General features: G+C 34.8%; 2 protein-coding genes across 2 annotated transcripts; one reads left to right on the forward strand and one right to left on the reverse strand.

Annotated features, from left to right (window-relative positions):
• Nucleotides 1-10,316: 10,316 nt before the first annotated feature.
• LOC139881947 (coatomer subunit beta-1-like) lies at nucleotides 10,317-16,763 on the forward strand. The gene is made up of 6 exons (XM_071866338.1): nucleotides 10,317-10,425; nucleotides 10,924-12,974; nucleotides 13,395-13,904; nucleotides 14,630-14,715; nucleotides 16,221-16,467; nucleotides 16,582-16,763. Exons 2-5 carry the CDS (start codon nucleotides 10,929-10,931, stop codon nucleotides 16,423-16,425), a joined length of 2,847 nt encoding a protein of 948 aa, XP_071722439.1. The 5' UTR covers nucleotides 10,317-10,425; nucleotides 10,924-10,928; the 3' UTR covers nucleotides 16,426-16,467; nucleotides 16,582-16,763.
• A 387-nt stretch (nucleotides 16,764-17,150) lies between these two features.
• Nucleotides 17,151-17,831, reverse strand: LOC139881957 (PRA1 family protein B4-like). The gene has a single exon (XM_071866348.1). The coding sequence runs from the start codon at nucleotides 17,829-17,831 to the stop codon at nucleotides 17,151-17,153; it is 681 nt and encodes a 226-aa protein (XP_071722449.1).
• Between the last annotated feature and the right edge of the window lie 1,837 nt (nucleotides 17,832-19,668).

Consider the following 19,668-nt stretch of genomic DNA (forward strand, 5'->3'; position numbering starts at 1 on the left):
ATCTAGGTACAAATACCACAGAATCATCGTACAGCAATGTAAATAGAACATCGTGCAAGAATTAAATAACGCAAAGTTCCATTCATTAATAATAATAAGTTTCATACATCTGAATAAGTTCGTACAATACATATGAAATACATGAAACTATATCTAGATTACATCATGAAATCTAAATACAAGGTCCTACGGTGAAGGCGGGTGAACTGCTCCTCGAGCCAACTGCTCCTCGAGCTCAGTGACTCGAGCTCGGAGAGTCTCAATCTCCCTCATCAGTTCCTCGTTAGAGGGAGCTGGTGGGGCAGGCTGTGCAGGTGGGGCGGGTGGTGCCGGTGGTGCCGGTGGTGCTGATGTTGATGGTCCGGCTCCGGATGTAGACGGTACGTCCCTAGAGGTAAGTGGTCCGTATCTAAATCTAGGTGGTACGATTCCAGGAATAGTCAATACGTAACGGGGAACCTTACGTATCTGTGGGACGGCAGGGTATGGCACAACTCGTTTACGAGCATTAACCCTACGACGATGGCCAAATGCGTCAGTAAAAGCACGACCTCCATTCACCCCTGGAATGACGGTGCCGTCGAAACGGTACCGCTTCTTCGGCGGGGTGGAGGGTGCCTGAATAGGTCTATCAGCAGGGTCCTCGTCGTCACCGGAGTCTGATGAAGAATCATTTGATGAAGAATCGGCGGATGATGAGTCATCCGAATCATGTGGTGGTGGCACGGGCGTCTGAGCTGGTAGTCCGAAGGCGGCCAACATCTGTCTGTGTCTGCCTGGCGGAATCGGCACTAAACGTCCGTCGGGAGTGCGTCGGCACGGCGTGCGCATGTGGTTACGAAACGGCCCTTCCCCGAACTCCGCGGGAATCTCAATCCCACCGATGCGAGGCTGTGACCCCGAGGGTCTGGGAGCAGACGGAGCTGGAATCTCCGTAGGGTCAGAATTGGTCACAGGTGCCGGCGCACTACTACTCGCTCCGGAAGACGAAGCGCCGGGATCACTAGTGGGTAACGGGACCGGTGTATCAGCAACAGTAGCAGGTGGTGTGGTGGAGTCTGAGTCAGAACTGCCCAAAACGCTAGCAGGTGGTACATCCGACATCTGAACAAGGAAAAATAAATTTTCCATGACAGTAAGTCATAAAGCAAGCACGTATTAGGCCAACAGTTTAAATCATGTATAACAATAAGTAGCATGGCAATGACAGCAATTCGTATGAAAGTAGCATGCAATCAAAAGCAAGTAGCATCATGTAGTAGTGATATCATGTAGTAGCATACGGCATATAGCAGAAAAAGTAAGCATTAACATGTAGTAAGCTCAGCGGAAACAAGTAAACTAGCAAGTTGTAGATTAGTCCTATTAGTGAATCCTACTCGGGTCGGTCTTAGACTCACTAATGCAACCTAATTCCCTACAACCAATGCTCTGATACCAAATGTGATGCCCCGTACAAAACCATCGTGTACGAATCATCAACAACAGGATCATTACAAGGTTAAGTACTATATGCGTTTTCAAAAAGAGTTTGCATTCATTAATAAAGTGATGTCTAAACCAACATCGAATGTTTTACAATCCAAAAGCATGCTTCACTAAGTAGAAGCAAATAATAAGTGTATGTGACCACAATGATCGTTACAAGACATAGTTCAAAAGTACTAATGTTTGAATGCAAAATAAAGTAGTTCATGCGATAGCAACTCTAAGCAGCGGGTGTCTACAGCACGACTAGTACACAGCGGAAGCTAACCTCAAGCACCTGAGAAAAACATGCTTAAAAAACGTCAACACAAAGGTTGGTGAGCTATAGTTTAAGTATAACAGTAAGTAAGGTAGGCCACGAGATTTCAGTGCTATAAAGAGCGTTTCAAAACAGTATGATAAAGTATATGTTAACCGTGGGCACTTGGTAACTAACTTAACGTTTATACCCCCTGAAAGTACACTTGGCAAGTGCGTATGTCTACGAAGTATTAAACACTCGTTAAATGCTAGCGCTACTAGCCCGAGTGGGGATGTCAAACCCTATGGATCCATATCTAAGATTCGCGTTCATGGTTCAAAAACCAATGATTAAACGTTACCGAGCTAAAGGGAATGTTTATGCCGTTGTATAACCCACACATATATAAGTTTAAGTATTCGTGCCTAGTATGTAAAACATAAAATCCGCATGTATTCTCAGTTCCCAAAATAAGTTAAAGTAAAAAGGGAATGCTATAACTCACAATGATATGTAGCGGTAAAGTAGTAGTCGGGAAAGGTGTGCAAGTAAACGGTTCGAGGTCCTCATCCTAAGTCAAATAGTACTAAGTCAGTAAATCGTCTTAATAGGTTTAAAAGTATGTAATTAAGGTCTTAAGGGTCATCATCAATCATCATTAAACAAAAGGCGTAAAGTAGGTTTCGTTTATGAAAGTAGTTTAAAACAAAGTCTGACTTCAGTCAGTCACCACGGCCTCTACCCTTACTGAATTAAGGTGAGACCAGTGGCCATGGCTCCGTCTATGAGTCCCTTAAGTGTGGTAAAATTTACAGAAGCAAACTCGTCTTGGTTTGACCGTGGCGACGGTCTAAGTGCGAGTAGGTCAGAAATTTCTGCACAACGTTAAAGGACATAGTGACGATCGGAGGGCCATAAATCCTAAACCGTAACTTGGATTAAGACGAGTCCTATATGAAAAGTTATCTACTCGAAAAGATATATCTAAAAATAATGGTTAGAACAGCCCAGGTCTGCTGGTCTGTTACAGAAACAGCAGGTCAGTAGGTTTTGGACAGAAACAGTAAGTTTAAGTGAGTTCCGGTGGTCTTGGTGCTTGATGTTCATCATGGTTCTCATCCTTGATGCATATAGCTTCAAGTGTACAACTCATTGATGTATCTACATCATCTTAGCCAAGTCTTGACCATCATAACCCTAGTGCAAGTCTAAGACATGAAGCACAACTCACTTAAGAGTTGCATGTAGTTTGATGAACCAAAGTTACATCAAAGTCTTAGGTTTGACACTTACATGAACTATAAAGCTAATAATAAGTTACAAACTTGAAAATGAACTTATAAATCAAGATCTTAAGATGTAGAACATAGTTCTTAGTTAGATCTTGAAGATCCAAGACCCAAAAGTCTAGATCAAGCATAAGTATACAAAGTTATATTTAAAGAAAACTTATTTGTGTGTTCTTGAACTTTCAAAGTTAACTTTTAGTTTAAGCTAGGTAAACAAGTAATTAGTTCATTGTTGTTCATACTTTAAAGATTCAAACCAAAGTTTGATCTTTAAGAAAGTAAACTTTAAAGTTTACTAACATGACTTACAAGCATGAGTTTACCAACACATGAACATTAATCTTTTTAAAATAACAAATGTAGAACATAACTAGAAAGTATATGTTCTTGTTGTTCTTGTTTTAACAAGATAAAATGAAGAATCAAACTAACAAGTTTGATTCTTGGAAGCTAGTAAGTAAGTAACAACAACAAAGTAAGTAAGTAATAATAACAAACAAGTAATCAAACAACAAGTAACAAAAGATGATGATGATGATTATGGAGTGTTGAATTTCGGTTTTGGGACAAAGAAAAGAGAAGAAGATTTGTTCAATACTTACAAGAAGAGAGAGATGTTTGAGAGAAAAAAAAATGCAAGTAATCTTTGTGTGTGAGAATGGGAGAAAACAAGTGAAGTAGTAATAAGTAAAAATTGAAAAAAAAACTCTCTTGGCCTACACAAAAGGCCACGGCCAACTGCAATGGGGAGGGAGGAAGAAAGAATTCTTTGGTCACTTGCATGTTAAAGTTGAAAAAGGTGGTTAATGGATGGTCATGCATGGGGATTAGATGATAACTAGATTCCAAGTCTTTCAACTAACTAGTTAATGTTTCAAGTAATACTTACAAGTGGAAGAGTGGGCTATCTAAGTCCACTAAGAAGTAGGGTGGGCTTGGAAGCCCAATATCATGAGTCCATTACACTAACAAAGCCCAAGTTCAAATAATTAACAAATTAATCCATTTAAAGCCCAAGTAATTAACCAACAACCTTAGTTAATTAAAATGATTAATAAAACTAATCATGAATGTAAATAATATCTAAAAATGTTATTCATGAAAGTTTCGGGTGTCACAAAGACGTTTCGGGCACTTAAAAGTCAAGTTCGGGCAATCATGGCAACATGTAAATGTAATGACATACATTCGTTTAATCACACGTATTAATAATAATACTTATTAATAAATAAACGTTGGAAAATCCAGGGTCGTTACAATTTGTATATTGATCAAGTGTTTGGTAAATGAAGCTATTAACCACTTAATAAAAGCCATGTTGCCTCAACAGCTCATTTAAAGACGTATGGTTTGTCAAGTGAAAGCTTATATTGATACCTAATATCATTTAGTTGTTTGTTATAGTCATGTGTCTTATGCTTGATCAATGCCATGTCAAATACTTTATTTTCAAAAGCTTATTATATCTGTTTGAGTTAAGGTTTATCATTCGAGTGGTCAGTTGCATAACATTGTAATGCGAGTCAAATTGGGTCAGATTAGTTTGATCCAAATAAACTTTCTTGCTAATTTTGATATTTTGCTTATATACTTTATTATAATGCTAATAGATTCCAAAACAAAAATCTAGAATAAACTAATTGACTTTCTTTCCTGGCAGTCACGAATAGATCTATGAACAATTTATTTAAATGAGAACGGCTCACAATGGTGTAGGTGCTTATCTCAAAGGATCATTTAAGGTTCTCCTCTTTTCATTACCTTCCTACTTGCTTATCTTGATGCTTGGCATGTAAATGTCAAGCATGTTGTCGTTTTTCATGTATGATGTTTGATTCTTTCAGTGGCTTGTGTCACAATCTATTTGTTGTTACTTATTGCAGGTAAATGTTTGCATATGAGTTTACGCATCAATTTAGTTTATTTCAAGCACCTTTATCTTCAGGCAAATCTGATGCGTTGATGTTTATGCAGCAGGCAGCTTATAGGTTAGGTTTAATAAATTATACTTTATCAACTCAATATTTGTGAAGCTATTGGTTACAATTTTGTCTTTTCCTCTCTTAGGTTTTGATAATTAAGATGTGATTTATTCATACTAATTACAAGTATATAGAAATGTTCTCTGTATAAATCTTCTTTCCTTTGGAAAGAAAAGAATAGTACTTAGTGTAAATAAATGATGAACTTGAGGTTTGTGGCGGTGTTAAATATAGGATAGAAGTTTGACAACTTCACCTTTTTAGTCAACTTTATTTTATAGTCCTTACAATAGTGGATGTTGCTTTTAAGAACTTTTTGCAGTAAGTTAGAATTCTAATTGTGATTAAATAATACTGTAGAACTTTTTACCTAAGGTGCACAGGAAAACACTACAAGAAACACATATGCTGGAAAATTTGTTTAGGTACTCAATCATTCAACTTCACAACTTATACATATATAAACTAATATTTTTGGTTTTTATAGATGGAGAGTCCAAATTAGAAAAACTTGAATAAAAAGGTGCGATTAACCGCTATTTAATTTTAGCGATTTTTACAGGCGTGCCACAGGCTCAAAACATTTACATATGTGAAACTAAAATTGTTTGGCTGAATTATCAGCAACTCCTTAACTTTTGATAGCGTCATCATATAATCATCATCTCATCTTATTGCCAATAGAAATTTACTTGCAAATATTTTAGCATTAGCATGTGACTATGGTTAAGCAGGGATACGTATGTTAAGTTTGACCTATATTGTTTTTATCAAAATCATAACACAACATCATGTCATTCGAATGAACGAGGTTCGTTATCGGATAATTACATTTCTTTCTCTGAGATGGTTAATGGCTATACAATCAATGGAATATTTTTTGGTATGATATTCAGTTTAACATATATGTTAGGTTGAATTGTAAAACTTATACACCAGTTTTGGGTTGCATCCATAACATAATAACAAGAGGTCTACTATGCTAATAATAAGTGTTGAGTTTTTATGGCAACTACATGACATAAATGGATTGTTTGTGATTACTGGATGTCCTATGGGTTATATTAACTTAGAAATTCGTTAGTTTTGTTTATGGGGGCCAGACGAGTCAGGTTGAGTTGGTTAGGGTAACGGGTCAAAATTGTTTTAGGTTGAAATTGGTCATGAGTCAAATGGGTCTGATTTTTAAAGGGTCCAAATGAGTCGGGTTGGGTGACGGGTCGAAATGGGTCATAGGTCAAATAGGTCAAATGGTTCCAATCGTGTAATATACTTTTACACTTGATTTTTTACATTTATGATTACGTTTTACATTTATATTTACATTTTACATTTATGATATATATTCACATTTATCTTTGATTTTTCTAGATAGATAGTGATGCGTTTTTATTCAGAAAAACTCAATTTGTTACCTATAATTTTAAGAAATTTTTATTGGTGCGAAGTTAGTAACTTTGATGTCTCATTTTAAAGAAATGTCAGTATCATACCGTTAATTAATATAATATTATACATATTCAGTTTGTTTGATTAAGAGTCGACGTGCAACGCACGAGCTCTTAAAGGCTAGTATATGTATATATTGAAGTTATAAGAAAATAATTATCACATTTGTTGCGGTAAGCATGGAATTCATTTTCAATTTTTGCGTTGACAAATACTTAATTTTTAGACAAAATTGTCCATTTCGTCCATGTGTATTTCACTTTTTGCCCGTTTCATCCCTGTATTTTATTTTCTGCATATTTCATCCTTAAAAGCATTTTAAAGTCCTAATTTCATCCCTCACCCTAACGAAGGTTAACTGAGTCCGTTAAAATTATTCACAGGGACTATTCATGTAATCTTTAATTAATTACAACTACCGGTATATATTAAGTTCAAAATTGCCCATTTCGTCTCTGTGTTTTCCACTTTTTGCTTGTTTCATCACTGTGTTTTATTTTCTGCATTTTAAAGTATTTTAAAGTCTCAATTTCATCCCTCACCCTAACGAAGGTTAACTGAGTTCGTTAAACCTATTCACATGAACTATCTACGTAATCTTTAACTAATTAAATTACAAAAATCAATTCCTTTCATCTCAGGTATAATTAAAGAGTAGAGTTTCCGATGGTAAAAATGATGTCAGTATTCAACTTTCAGGTATAACATTTTGTTTTCTTTTGTGTAATTGAGAATTCTATTTCTAATTTTATATGAACAAAGAAAGCGAAATTTATTCATGTCTGAGACTTGCAAATGAAGAGGAGGTATCGCTTATCTCATTGAATGAACCCGTGCCTTCATATTCAGAATAGACCAACCATGATTTAATTAATTTTGTTAGTATTCAGTGAAAAGTTATTCAATTTTAAACATCACTTTTGTTTTTACTCGTATCACTATGTGTTGCAGGTTTCAAGCATGTTGGACTCTCGCGAGTTGGGCTACAAAGTTATATCGAGTTTGTTGGGCCACAAAATTATATTGGGCCGCATTGCTAACGAATTGGGATAGGATAGCAACATGTGTGTTTGGCAATAGGATAGCAACATGTGTGCTTGGCAACGATAATGTGATAAGTCGTCACATGATGAATTAGAATTTAAATTGTGTTTAGATAAGAACTAGCATGTTTATCTTATTAGTATTCGGTAGTTTTATTTATTTTAAATAGGCTTCTAGTGGTTGTCACATGTTTAGTTTTATGAGTTTATTACTATTGTTATGAGAATAAGAAACAAGCCGTGAGGCTTTTGAGTGTTTATTCCAATTCTAATTGTTAATTCTGTTTGGCCACGATTCTTTACATTATTTGGTATCAGAGCAGATGGTGATGATATCCCTCGAGATGCAGATGGTATCCCTCGAAACACATATGGTGATGATGGAGAATCCCTTTATGATACCGAAACCATCTATGATACTGATGGTGAGGAATGTTTTTCTTTTTCTACATCCGATGATGAAAGTAAGTTTGAAGTAGTTACTAATAAAAATACCAACATGTACAATGTCGATGTTGATTTGAAGAACAATTTAATTGAAGATGTTGATTTTGGTGTCCAGGACCATCTCTATGCTCTTGTTGCAATATTTGACACATCCAATGAAGAAAATATTATTCGTGTAGTTCTTGAGAATTATTTAGATGTTACCGTTTTTGAAATTGTAGACTCGAGGATGAGTCTTTTCGAAGAAAGGGAGGATAATGCAGGAATTGGGCTTTCTAAACTTGGGCTTGCAAATTATGTACAAGAGAATATGGATCGTTATTATGGCCTTGTTTGGAACATCAAGAATCTGAAGCCATATAGCACACGTATAGGAATTGGTTAACGAGTTGGTAAAAGAAAGCAAGGAGCATTGAAAAGTAATAAATAAGGATTCTTTTGTTTGTGCTTATTCATTTAGTTAATTGTTAATTTTTACGCTTATCCTACGTATCCCTTTTGTTAGTTTAAAAAGTTAGTTGGTTTTATCTTTTGGTTATCCTATTATTTTAGCTATATATAGCTATCGATGTACTAGGATTAGTTTTCAGTTTTGTTGATTATTTTTGAAGTGAATAAATAAGCTACGGTTTTTTTTTGTTACGTATACACAAGTTATCTAACTTAATTGTTAATTATGTTTGGCCACGATTCTTTACATTATTTGGTATTCAGAGATCAGGTTTTGGCCAAACAATGTTTCGTGGAGGTTATCGAGGAGACTATTGTAGAATCGCCGATCGAGGCAGCGATGGGGATAATCGTAGACACGCCGAAAGAGGCAACGAAGACCCTCGAGAAGCAGAAATTGAACGATTATATAAGCGAATCGCCAAGTTGGAACTGAACCAACAACGATTCCCTGCGCGGTACGATTCAGAACGAATGGATTCAGAAACCATCTATGATACAGATGGTGAGCATGAAGAACCCATCTATGATACAGATGGTGAGGATGGAGAATCCATCTATGATACGGAACCCATCTATGATACTGATGGTGGTGAGGATTTTTTTTCTTCTTTTAAAATTAAAGAAGAGGAAATTGTTGTTTATGGTGTGACTATCCAAGATGCTATATTGACCTGTGAAAGCAATCAAACGGAACAAGTTTTCTCAACCTATAGTGATAATCAATCTGGTGTTTTGGTTCAAATATTCGATGGTTAGGAGAGTTGTAGTCGGAATGATAAGGAAATATCAAAGAGAGACACTAAAAAAGTGGTTGAAGAGCCCGAGGAATTTGAAGACAAGATGAAGGAGCTGGAGAGTATTTTCTCTACTAACGTTTGTTTCTTTTTCTTAGACTCGAGATCGAGTCTTCTCGAAGAAAGGGAGGATGATGCAGGTTTCAAGCATGTTGGACTCTCGCGAGTTGGGCTACAAAGTTATATCGAGTTTGTTGGGCAACAAAATTATATTGGGCTGCATTGCAAACGAATTGGGATAGGATAGCAACATGTGTGCTTGGCAACGGTAATGTGATAAGTCGTCACATGATGAATTAGAATTTAAATTGTGTTGGATAAGAACTAGCATGTTTATCTTATTAGTATTCGGTAGTTTTATTTATTTTAAATAGGCTTCTAGTGGTTGCCACATGTTTAGTTTTATGAATTTATTATTATTGTTACGAGAATAAGAAACAAGCCGTGAGGCTTTTGAGTGTTTATTCCAATTCCAATTGTTATTTTCTGTTTGGCCACGATTCTCTTACATTACTATGCTTGCAAAACTTCCATGTATATGTACGTTATAGCTATAACTAATTAATTCAGGCTTAAGTACATTGTATAGATAATTAAATGGGTACCGGTAGAAGTAAAAAGAAAGTAAAAAAGATATTCGAACCTGTGCACATGCTTACCTATAATTTATCCACGAATATGTATATTGCTACTACGAAGCTTGAACTATCAATCTTGTTGAAGGAACTTTATCGTTAGTCTATATGCTCTTTTGTAATTTGTCCAGTGTTTAAAACTGATTATTGATGATTGAAAATGTTTATAATAAATAAATCACTCCAAAATTGCTCATTCAAACCACGTAGGTTTGTCTGAGTGGCCATCGAGTTGCTCAATGAAACACACCAATCGGGTTCAATTCCTTCGGTGAAATCTCCAAATAAAAATTTCTGTGTCTATGTGCTCGTTCATATGAGAGTTTACCGGTAAAAAAAAAAAAAATTGCTAATTCAAAATTTTAACTTCGTTAAGTAATTTTTTGTTAAGTAATTCTAATAAATTAATTAACGGGGATTCGGGGAAGTTAGAAAACGTCTTACGGAGTATTAAAATGTGTCCAATTTTTAAGTAAAGCATTCTTCCTTCCTTCCGTTACCACTTGGAGCGATCGAGATCTGATTTCTCTCCCTCTTTTAGCACTAGACTAATCCTTGTTTTCGTGCGTTCGCTCGCTCAAACCCTAGCTCATTTACAATTCAGGTGATTCCACAATCTCTCTAATTCTCATTATACCTATACATATATCTGTATTCACATGTCGAAATTTCGTTAAATCTATTACATATCTTTGTGATCGATGCGGTTGTAATTAGGAATTTTTAGAAATTAAGTTATGATTTATATGATCTGTTTGTACATCTTTTTAAATCTGTTCGATTTGTTACGTTGCGAAGTTTTTTACATTTAATCATGTTTCCGAATGTCAGATCTTATTGATTTTCAATTGAATTTGTGATATTCATCATCTGTAATACACAAATCAATATTGTATAGGGTTCCCCTATTCTGTTATCTGCTGTCATATTCACAAAGAAATATAAATACTTAGTACCTTCAGTTTTATAGTTTTTGATATTCGAATAAAGATGAAATCTGAATGTAGGTAGTTTTCATGTCATTTGGCTATCAAAGTTTCAAAATATCCAAATTGTGTGGATTTTAGATCTTATAATTTTGAATTTTGGTCATTTGTTTCAGTAAGGATGGAGAAAACATGCACTCTGCTTGTCCACTTTGATAAGGGAACCCCTGCACTTGCCAATGAAATCAAGGAAGCTCTTGAAGGGAATGATGATGCTGCAAAAGTTGAAGCCATGAAGAAAGCAGTTATGCTTTTATTGAATGGTGAAACTCTGCCACAGCTCTTTATTACTATTGTTCGATATGTTCTTCCTTCAGAGGATCATACTGTTCAGAAGCTGCTACTTCTGTATCTTGAAATTATTGAGAAAACAGACTCTAAAGGCAAGATCTTGCCTGAAATGATCTTGATCTGCCAGAATCTGAGAAATAATCTTCAACATCCTAATGAATATATTCGTGGTGTGACTTTAAGGTTTCTTTGTCGCCTGAACGAGACAGAGATTATCGAGCCTTTAATTCCGTCCATACTCTCTAATCTTGAACATCGACATTCGTTTATAAGAAGGAATGCGATACTTGCTGTAATGGCAATCTACAAGCTTCCACAAGGTGATCAACTTCTAATTGATGCTCCAGAGATGATCGAGAAAGTTCTTTCAACAGAAGCAGACCAATCAGCCAAAAGAAATGCTTTTCTCATGCTTTTTACTTGTGATCAGGATCGTGCTGTTAATTATCTTTTGACCCATGTTGACCGAGTGTCTGAATGGGGAGAATTGCTGCAGATGGTTGTGTTGGAGTTGATTCGTAAAGTGTGCAGAGCAAACAAAGGTGAAAAAGGGAAGTATATAAAGATTATCATATCTTTATTAAACGTTCCTTCTGCTGCTGTTATTTATGAATGTGCTGGCACACTTGTGTCATTATCATCTGCTCCTACTGCAATTAGGGCTGCAGCCAACACCTATTGCCAGCTACTACTCTCCCAAAGTGACAACAATGTGAAACTAATTATTCTTGATCGTTTGAATGAACTCAAGATTTCTCACAGGGAGATTATGGTTGATATGATAATGGATGTGCTCAGGGCCCTTTCAAGCCCCAATCATGATATTAGAAGAAAAACACTCGATATCGTTCTTGATTTAATAACTCCACGGAACATCAATGAGGTTGTTCTTACATTGAAAAAAGAAGTTGTGAAAACTCAAAGTGGAGAATTGGAAAAAGATGGCGAGTATCGCCAGATGCTCATTCAAGCAATTCATTCATGTGCTATTAAGTTCCCCGAAGTTGCTAGCACGGTTGTGCATTTGTTAATGGATTTCTTGGGTGATAGTAACGTTGCTTCTGCTATGGATGTAGCTGTCTTTGTAAGGGAAATAATTGAAACAAATCCAAAGTTGAGGGTTTCAATCATAACAAGGTTATTAGACACTTTTTACCAAATCCGATCTGCACGAGTTTGTTCTTGTGCTCTTTGGATCATTAGTGAGTACTGTCTATCACTATCAGAAGTTGAAAGTGGACTTGCAACAATAAAACAGTGTTTGGGAGACTTACCATTTTACATGGCTTCTGAAGAAGGTGATGCTAATGATTCATCAAAGAAATCTCAACAAGTTAACTCGATTACGGTTTCATCTAAAAGGCCAGCTATACTTGCTGATGGTACTTATGCAACTCAAAGTGCAGCATCTGAAACCACTTTTTCACCTGCTACACTGGTCAACACAACTTTGACTTCAGGAAATTTGAGATCTCTTCTCCTAACTGGCGATTTTTTCCTTGGGGCAGTTGTAGCTTGCACTTTTACAAAACTTGTTTTGCGTTTGGCAGAGGTTCAGCCATTGAAAAGTGAAGTTAATAAAGCATCTACTCAAGTTTTGCTAATTATTGTTTCAATGCTACAACTTGGGCAATCTTCATTTCTTCCACACCCAATTGATAACGATTCCAATGACCGAATCGTCCTTTGCATAAGGCTGCTTTGTAACCCAGGTGAAGAAATCAAGAAAATATGGTTGCAGTCTTGTCGTGAAAGTTTTGTTCAAATGCTTGCTGATAAACAACTGAGGGAAACAGAGGAACTTAAAGCAAAGGCTCAGGTCTCACATGCACAACCTGATGATCTCATTGACTTTTACCATCTGAAGAGCAGGAAGGTAAGTTAATCTTGTTTTGTGTTTTGGTGTTCTGTTAATTACCAGACTCTTAATATGTTGAGACAAATCCTTTAATTTGTAAGAACAAAAGCTCATAATGTATGTGAAATTTTCAAAAGCTGTTTACTTTGCCTTTATAACTATCAAGTGATGATACTTTAATGGATTTTTCTATTGTTAGCCCTTGGGGCTATCCTCAAGAATTTAGGACATGTTTAATTTACTTGTACATTGATAATAACCACTCTAAATAACTACCCACTACACCTCATGTACCATCAGTAAAGCTTAAATAATCTTCTTAATTATAGCCCTTAGGGGCTATCATTAGATAAAGTCTACTTTAATTATGAATATGTTGGCTTTATTACTCATTCTAATCAAATTTCTGTTTTATGGTTGACTTGGTCAACGTTCTAGGGAATGAGCCAGCTGGAGTTGGAGGATCAGGTTCAAGATGATCTAAAACGAGCCACTGGCGAGTTTATCAAAGAAGGAGATGCTGCAAATAAACTGAACCGCATTCTTCAACTAACTGGGTTCAGTGACCCAGTGTATGCTGAAGCATATGTAACTGTTAATCACTATGATATTGTTCTTGATGTAACTGTTATCAACCGAACAAAAGAAACTCTCCAGAATTTGTGTTTGGAGTTGGCCACAATGGGCGACCTTAAACTTGTTGAACGTCCGCAAAATTATACTCTTGCACCTGAATCAAGCAAGCAGATAAAAGCAAACATTAAGGTGTCGTCAACTGAGACTGGGGTTATTTTTGGAAACATTGTTTATGAGACTTCGAATGTGATGGAGCGTACAGTTATTGTCCTCAATGATATTCATATTGACATTATGGATTATATCTCTCCAGCTGTCTGTAATGATGCGGCTTTCAGAACTATGTGGGCCGAGTTTGAGTGGGAAAATAAGGTAATACTTGCTTTAAAAAATATTTCTCGCGTCTAGTAGTTTTAAGTGACTAATATGGATGTGGGTTGGTTAATGGGTCAAGCAGAACACGTAACATGTAATACGTGTAAAAACGGTATGGGCCATGGGGTGATAGGTGAACACTTTTTGTCCCCTATTTATCTTGACCTTGTGCCACCTGACTACCAATACAGTTTTTTGTATATTATTTGTTTATATTTTGTAATTCACTAGTTCAAACTATTAATGTTTTTTAGTTCAATGTGTACATCATTGGATTAGAACACAAACACCGTTTCAGCTATTCTTATAATTCCGAAAGGTCATGTATTGTCTAGATGGTGAGTATCTATTATTAATAGTTTGTATATCTATTATTAATAGTTGCTATTATATACTGTATTGTCATATTTGATACGATAGAACCCTAACAATAAAACTTGAGATCAGTGATTGTAAGTTACCATTGTAGACCATTTAGAAGCACCTTGGCGCACTTCCTTATGATGATAAGTGCCTCTACTAAGACAGTCTCATATCTGTTTCAAATATTATTGTTTTTGATATATCTGTCAATTCATATTATATATGCATAGGTGTAGTTAACGTTTGTGCTGTGATCATCAACCATAACAATTTCTCAAATCCTTAAAGTCTCAAAGCTAGTTTTATTCATATTAATTATACTTTTTAATTGCTAATGTTTTTATTGTATCTAATACCAGGTTGCCGTCAATACTGTAATTCAAGATGAGAAAGAATTTCTTGATCATATTATTAAATCCACAAACATGAAGTGCCTCACTGCACCGTAAGTCATCTATCCTTTGAAGTTACCCTATTTCTTCTTTCTATATTTAAAGCATCTTCAATGGTGAACTTCTAATAGATTTTTTTAGCATAATCTCTGTTTATGAAAAGTTTTTGTCAAAGGTTTTTCTCAAGGGCATTTCCAATGGAAGCTTTTTTTTGTGGTTTATTATAGAACACAAAAACTTTTTTATATGCTCAATTCCATTGGAGTGCATAGCTCAATGATACAATGCGTGTGTAGTTTCTTTGATAATAAAGCTTTTAGAAAGGTTTTTCTATTGTAGTATAATGGTTTTTTAGTGCATTGATAAAGGGATTGTTTCATAAAACAACCTTTTCAAATGGTTTCGTGGATGCTCAACAACAAATCATTTCATCAACTTTGTTTTGAACAAAACCCATATACTCTAATGGAAGGAGTCATTCACAAGCTTTTTAAAGGTTGTTTCGTTCTAAAAAACCTTTAAAATGCTCAATTCCATCAGAGAGAGTAGCTAAATATGCCTAAATTTTGCCAAAATTGAGCTATTACTCAATGACTCAATTGAGCTATATCCTTTCATTTTCTTGAAGTACGAAACTAACATTGTAAATTAACAAGAGAAAAGCTTTGCAAAGACTCTGTTCATTAAAATGTGTAGCTCTTTATTATATGGAAGCTGATTGTCACATGGCATTAAAAATGGTTTTTAGCTTTGAAAAGCCTTTTAGCTCAATACATTGAAGATGCTTTTCTCTTTCCAAATTTTATTTGCCGTTGGAGCAAAAGCTTTTCTGTCTTTTTCAAATAAGCTTTCGAAATAATCTTTTTTAGAGATGCTCTTATATAACTTAGCAGTTAGCTTTGAAAAGTCCATATATATGCTCCATGTTTTCTTTCTATCTGTGAAAGAATACTGTGAAGTTATGGTTAACGAATGATGTCTTAATTTTTTTTCCCACTTCTTTTACTCTTTTTGTGCTCAAGGTTAACTTAGTATTATAAACATTATGTTTCCTATAAGATGACTAAACTAGGTACATATAATCAGTGGCGGTACCAGGATTCCAAGTCACCGGGGGCAAAAAAAAAATTTAAAACCGTGGCAATTTTTTGGGCAAAATATGGAGATTTTGGGGCTAAAAATGGAGGTTTTTAAGCAAAGTATGAAGGTTTTGGGGCAAAATTTTAACATTTGTGGACAAAATTTAAAGGTTTTGGGGTAAAATTTGGAGATTTTTGGGCAAGATTTAAAGGTTTTGGGGCACAAAAAAATCCACTGGGTCAAAGTCGAAAAATCCAAAAAATTTACACTGAAAATTGTAAATCCACTGGGGGCGGCTGCCCCCGCCTGTCCCCATTAAAAACCGCCCCTGCATATAATACTGTGCGTATAGCATAGACATGAAAACATATAAGATATTTTCGTTGTTTTCTGTTACGTATTTATGTCATGATTGGAATGGTATTCAAACAATATATCCAAAACATACTTGACCTTTGGTTCAATATTTGTGTATCAGGTCTGCACTGGAAGGTGATTGTGGGTTCCTGGCTGCCAACTTGTATGCAAAGAGTGTTTTTGGAGAGGATGCGTTGGTAAATTTAAGCATTGAGAAACAATTAGACGGCAAGTTAAGTGGATATATCCGTATAAGGAGCAAAACACAAGGAATTGCTCTTAGTTTAGGAGACAAAATCACTCTTAAACAAAAAGGAGGTGCCTGATTTTGATTCTCATCAGCCTTAGTTGTTCATCAACCTAATTTGGTAAATTCTTAACGCCTAATAATCTAATCAAATTGTGCAAAGACAGTCAACTTCTATACTTATCATGTGCTCCTCAAAATATATATATATTCTTTCGTCTTGTGGTTTATCCAGGTTTGGATACTAAGAGGACCATTGGCGCTAAGATGTTTACATGGATGTCGATAGAAGGTCATAATAAGCATAATTTTGAATTTGGAATTTGTTTAGACGAGGTGATTATTACTTATTGTGTTTCGCGGATGATTGCAAATTTAGAATTTGTTTCTTTTCTTTTAACAGCAGATATTATGTTCCTTTATACCTTTATATTTCATTATGCTATTATTATTACTATTACTATTTTTTGTTGCTCTGTTTAGATGAACCTTTTTTGTTGCTCTGTTTATTTCAACATCGTACCTGCTATTGTCAACGGTTTATTGTTTTTTTCCCCCTTTGTAAACCTGATGTGCTTAGTATGAAATATTTGTGTAATTTTGAAAAGCTTCATATGATCAACCAAAGATTACAAGAACATGAAATTTTTTACGGAATATAACGTTGTACATTGCATCTATCATCAACATCGGTTTCTCTAATGAATCTAGTTTAATGAATCAAGAATATGGATAAATTTCACTCAAGAATTTAAGAAAGAAAAGTATATAAATAATGTATACCATACATTACATTCCATTCGATCAACCACGAGTAGGTGGAGCGATTATAGGAGCAGCAGATGCAGCCGCATTTGTGGCGGCCCCACCAAGCAATGACAGAAATCCGGTGTGGCCACTACTAGGCTCTTGTTCATCAAGAAACAAATCCTCAGGAGCCCTAAATGTACCATGAACACAAATAATTCCCATTCCAACAAGTGTAGCTGATATCAAAATCGATCCAACACTCGTTAAAAAGATCACAATGATGCTTAAAACAATCAACAACCCTAACGTTTCACGTTCAGAAAATTCACGTCCAAGTATTACCAAAGGCGGATCAGATGGACGAAACAAATAAAGAAAAGTCCATGCAGCGACAAGACAAAGAAGCGTAATCAAAGAAAAAGGATTCGTCAATAGCGAAATGGCAATCACAACACCAACAATTGAAACATAATTTACACGAAAGTAAGTGTAGTTTTTGCGAATACGTGTTGTGGCATCTGATATGGAATCAGGTTTGGAGAATGTGGTACGGTCAATGAGCTCGAACCAAGGTCGGCGTTCAGAGAGACCTGAGCGAACGGTGGAGGTTAAGTGGTTGATGAATGCGCGAACCGCAGGGGTGTTGACGGGTGGTTGAGTGTCGTTGTTCGGTATGGTGTTTTGAGAGCTGGAGACTGGGAGGATGGCTGGAGATGGGGAGGGGTTGGTGGCCATTGTTGCAAGGTTGGATTATAGGTGAAAATCGTAAGGGAAAATGGATTAATTAAGAAGTTGTGCATGGTATAATTCTTGGATATATGTTTGTGTGTGATTGTTTGTACAAGGGATTTGAAGTTTTTGTGGTGAACAATGATTTTAAGAGGTTATTTAGTTGTGATGATGGATGGTTTTGAAAAACCAAAAATGGATGTATGGTTAATATCTACGACTATTAGGAAGTTAATTGTTGATCTTTGATTAATGTTTGTATATTAAGTTATTACGGAGTATTATAATTATTTATATTTATATTTATATTTATATTTATATTTATATTTATATTTATATTTATATTTATATTAGTATTATTAACTTAAAAAAGATTAAAAGGGTAAGGTGATACAAAAGGGCGATGGCAGTTTGTGAGGAATTCAGAAAAATAAATTCGTACGAGTCGTAAATTGAGTATACATATGTGCTGATAAGTTGATACTGTTTGTCACACAGATAATAATCAAAAATATTATAAAGAGTAAACTTTATAAGGGTATAAGGGTCAAATTATTTACTCCGTATCTTTTACTAGGTACAAGGTTAGATACACACGTAGTTCATCTCAATGATAACGTACTAATGTACTGTATGGTCTATGCATATTAGAACATGTACTTGTTTGCTTCAAAAATTAGATTTATAACTCTATGTTATAAAATATCTAGATTGTGTTATAAAATATCTAGATTGGATGTTAATTTTATTATTATTATATTTCTTGCATAGTAATATTTTATACTATAAATAGACATGTATGGTAACCATTTAAGTTGCACCATTTCTCTTGAAATATCAATATCAATATTTCTTCTCTCCTTCTTCTCTCTTTTTCTCTCTTTGTTCTTATAACCATTAAAGGTAGTTATAAGCCTACTGAATTATAACACGTTATCAGCACGAAGAGCTTAGTGTAATCAAAGGATATCTCAAACGATCACAAGTCAGTGATCAAGGTATGAAATTATTAATAATTTTCAGACTCGAATATATCAAACTTCTACTAACATTTTGAACTACTAATTTTTATTAAGTTCTTAGTGCATTTGTATTGTTCTTATTATATGGTTGGCTCTGCCACCTAAATTATATATGGTCGACACTGTCGCCTAACTATCATTTATGTTTACTAACTCTTATTAACTTCACTAACATTTATATTTATGTTATTTAAGTTATATATGGTCGGTTATACCACCTGAATTATATTTCTGTAATCTAACTTTTACTAACTTCACTAACATTTATATTTATGTTATTTAAGTTATATATGGTCGGTTATACCACCTGAATTATATTTCTGTAATCTAACTTTTACTAACTTCACTAACATTTATATTTATGTTATTTAAGTTATATATGGTCGGTTATACCACCTGAATTATATTTCTGTAATCTAACTTTTATTAACTTCACTAACATTTATATTTATGTTAATAAGACCTCATGATTGTACGCAACACGTCATTTGACAACACGGTACTTTATGTACGCAACACGTCATTTGACAACACGGTACCATGGGTCGAGATTAATTCCGATCAATACGAATACGACGGGGTCTTTATATGTTATCTAACATTTATGATTACTTATGCAATTAATCATTATTTATTTCATGCATACTAATGTTTATTCTTAAATTTATAATTTTAAAAGTTAAAATAAAAAAATAGTTTATATTTTTATTAAAAGTAAATCTTAAAAGTTAAAATAAGAAAAAGTAGTTTGTATTTTTATTAAAAGTATATCTTAAAAGTTAAAGTAAGAAAAAAAAGGGGATGGTAAAATGGAATAGTTT

This window comes from Rutidosis leptorrhynchoides, chromosome 1 (assembly GCF_046630445.1).
Source record: "Rutidosis leptorrhynchoides isolate AG116_Rl617_1_P2 chromosome 1, CSIRO_AGI_Rlap_v1, whole genome shotgun sequence".
NCBI lineage: Eukaryota > Viridiplantae > Streptophyta > Magnoliopsida > Asterales > Asteraceae > Rutidosis > Rutidosis leptorrhynchoides.

Coding starts and splice junctions, on each gene's coding strand:
- LOC139881947 (XM_071866338.1), top strand. CDS start 10,929: ATGGAGAAAACATGCACTCTGCTTGTCCACTTTGATAAGGGAACCCCT. Junction 13,905..14,629: donor AGTTTGAGTGGGAAAATAAG/GTAATACTTGCT, acceptor ATCTAATACCAG/GTTGCCGTCAATACTGTAAT. Junction 14,716..16,220: donor ATGAAGTGCCTCACTGCACC/GTAAGTCATCTA, acceptor TTTGTGTATCAG/GTCTGCACTGGAAGGTGATT.
- LOC139881957 (XM_071866348.1), bottom strand. CDS start 17,831: ATGGCCACCAACCCCTCCCCATCTCCAGCCATCCTCCCAGTCTCCAGC.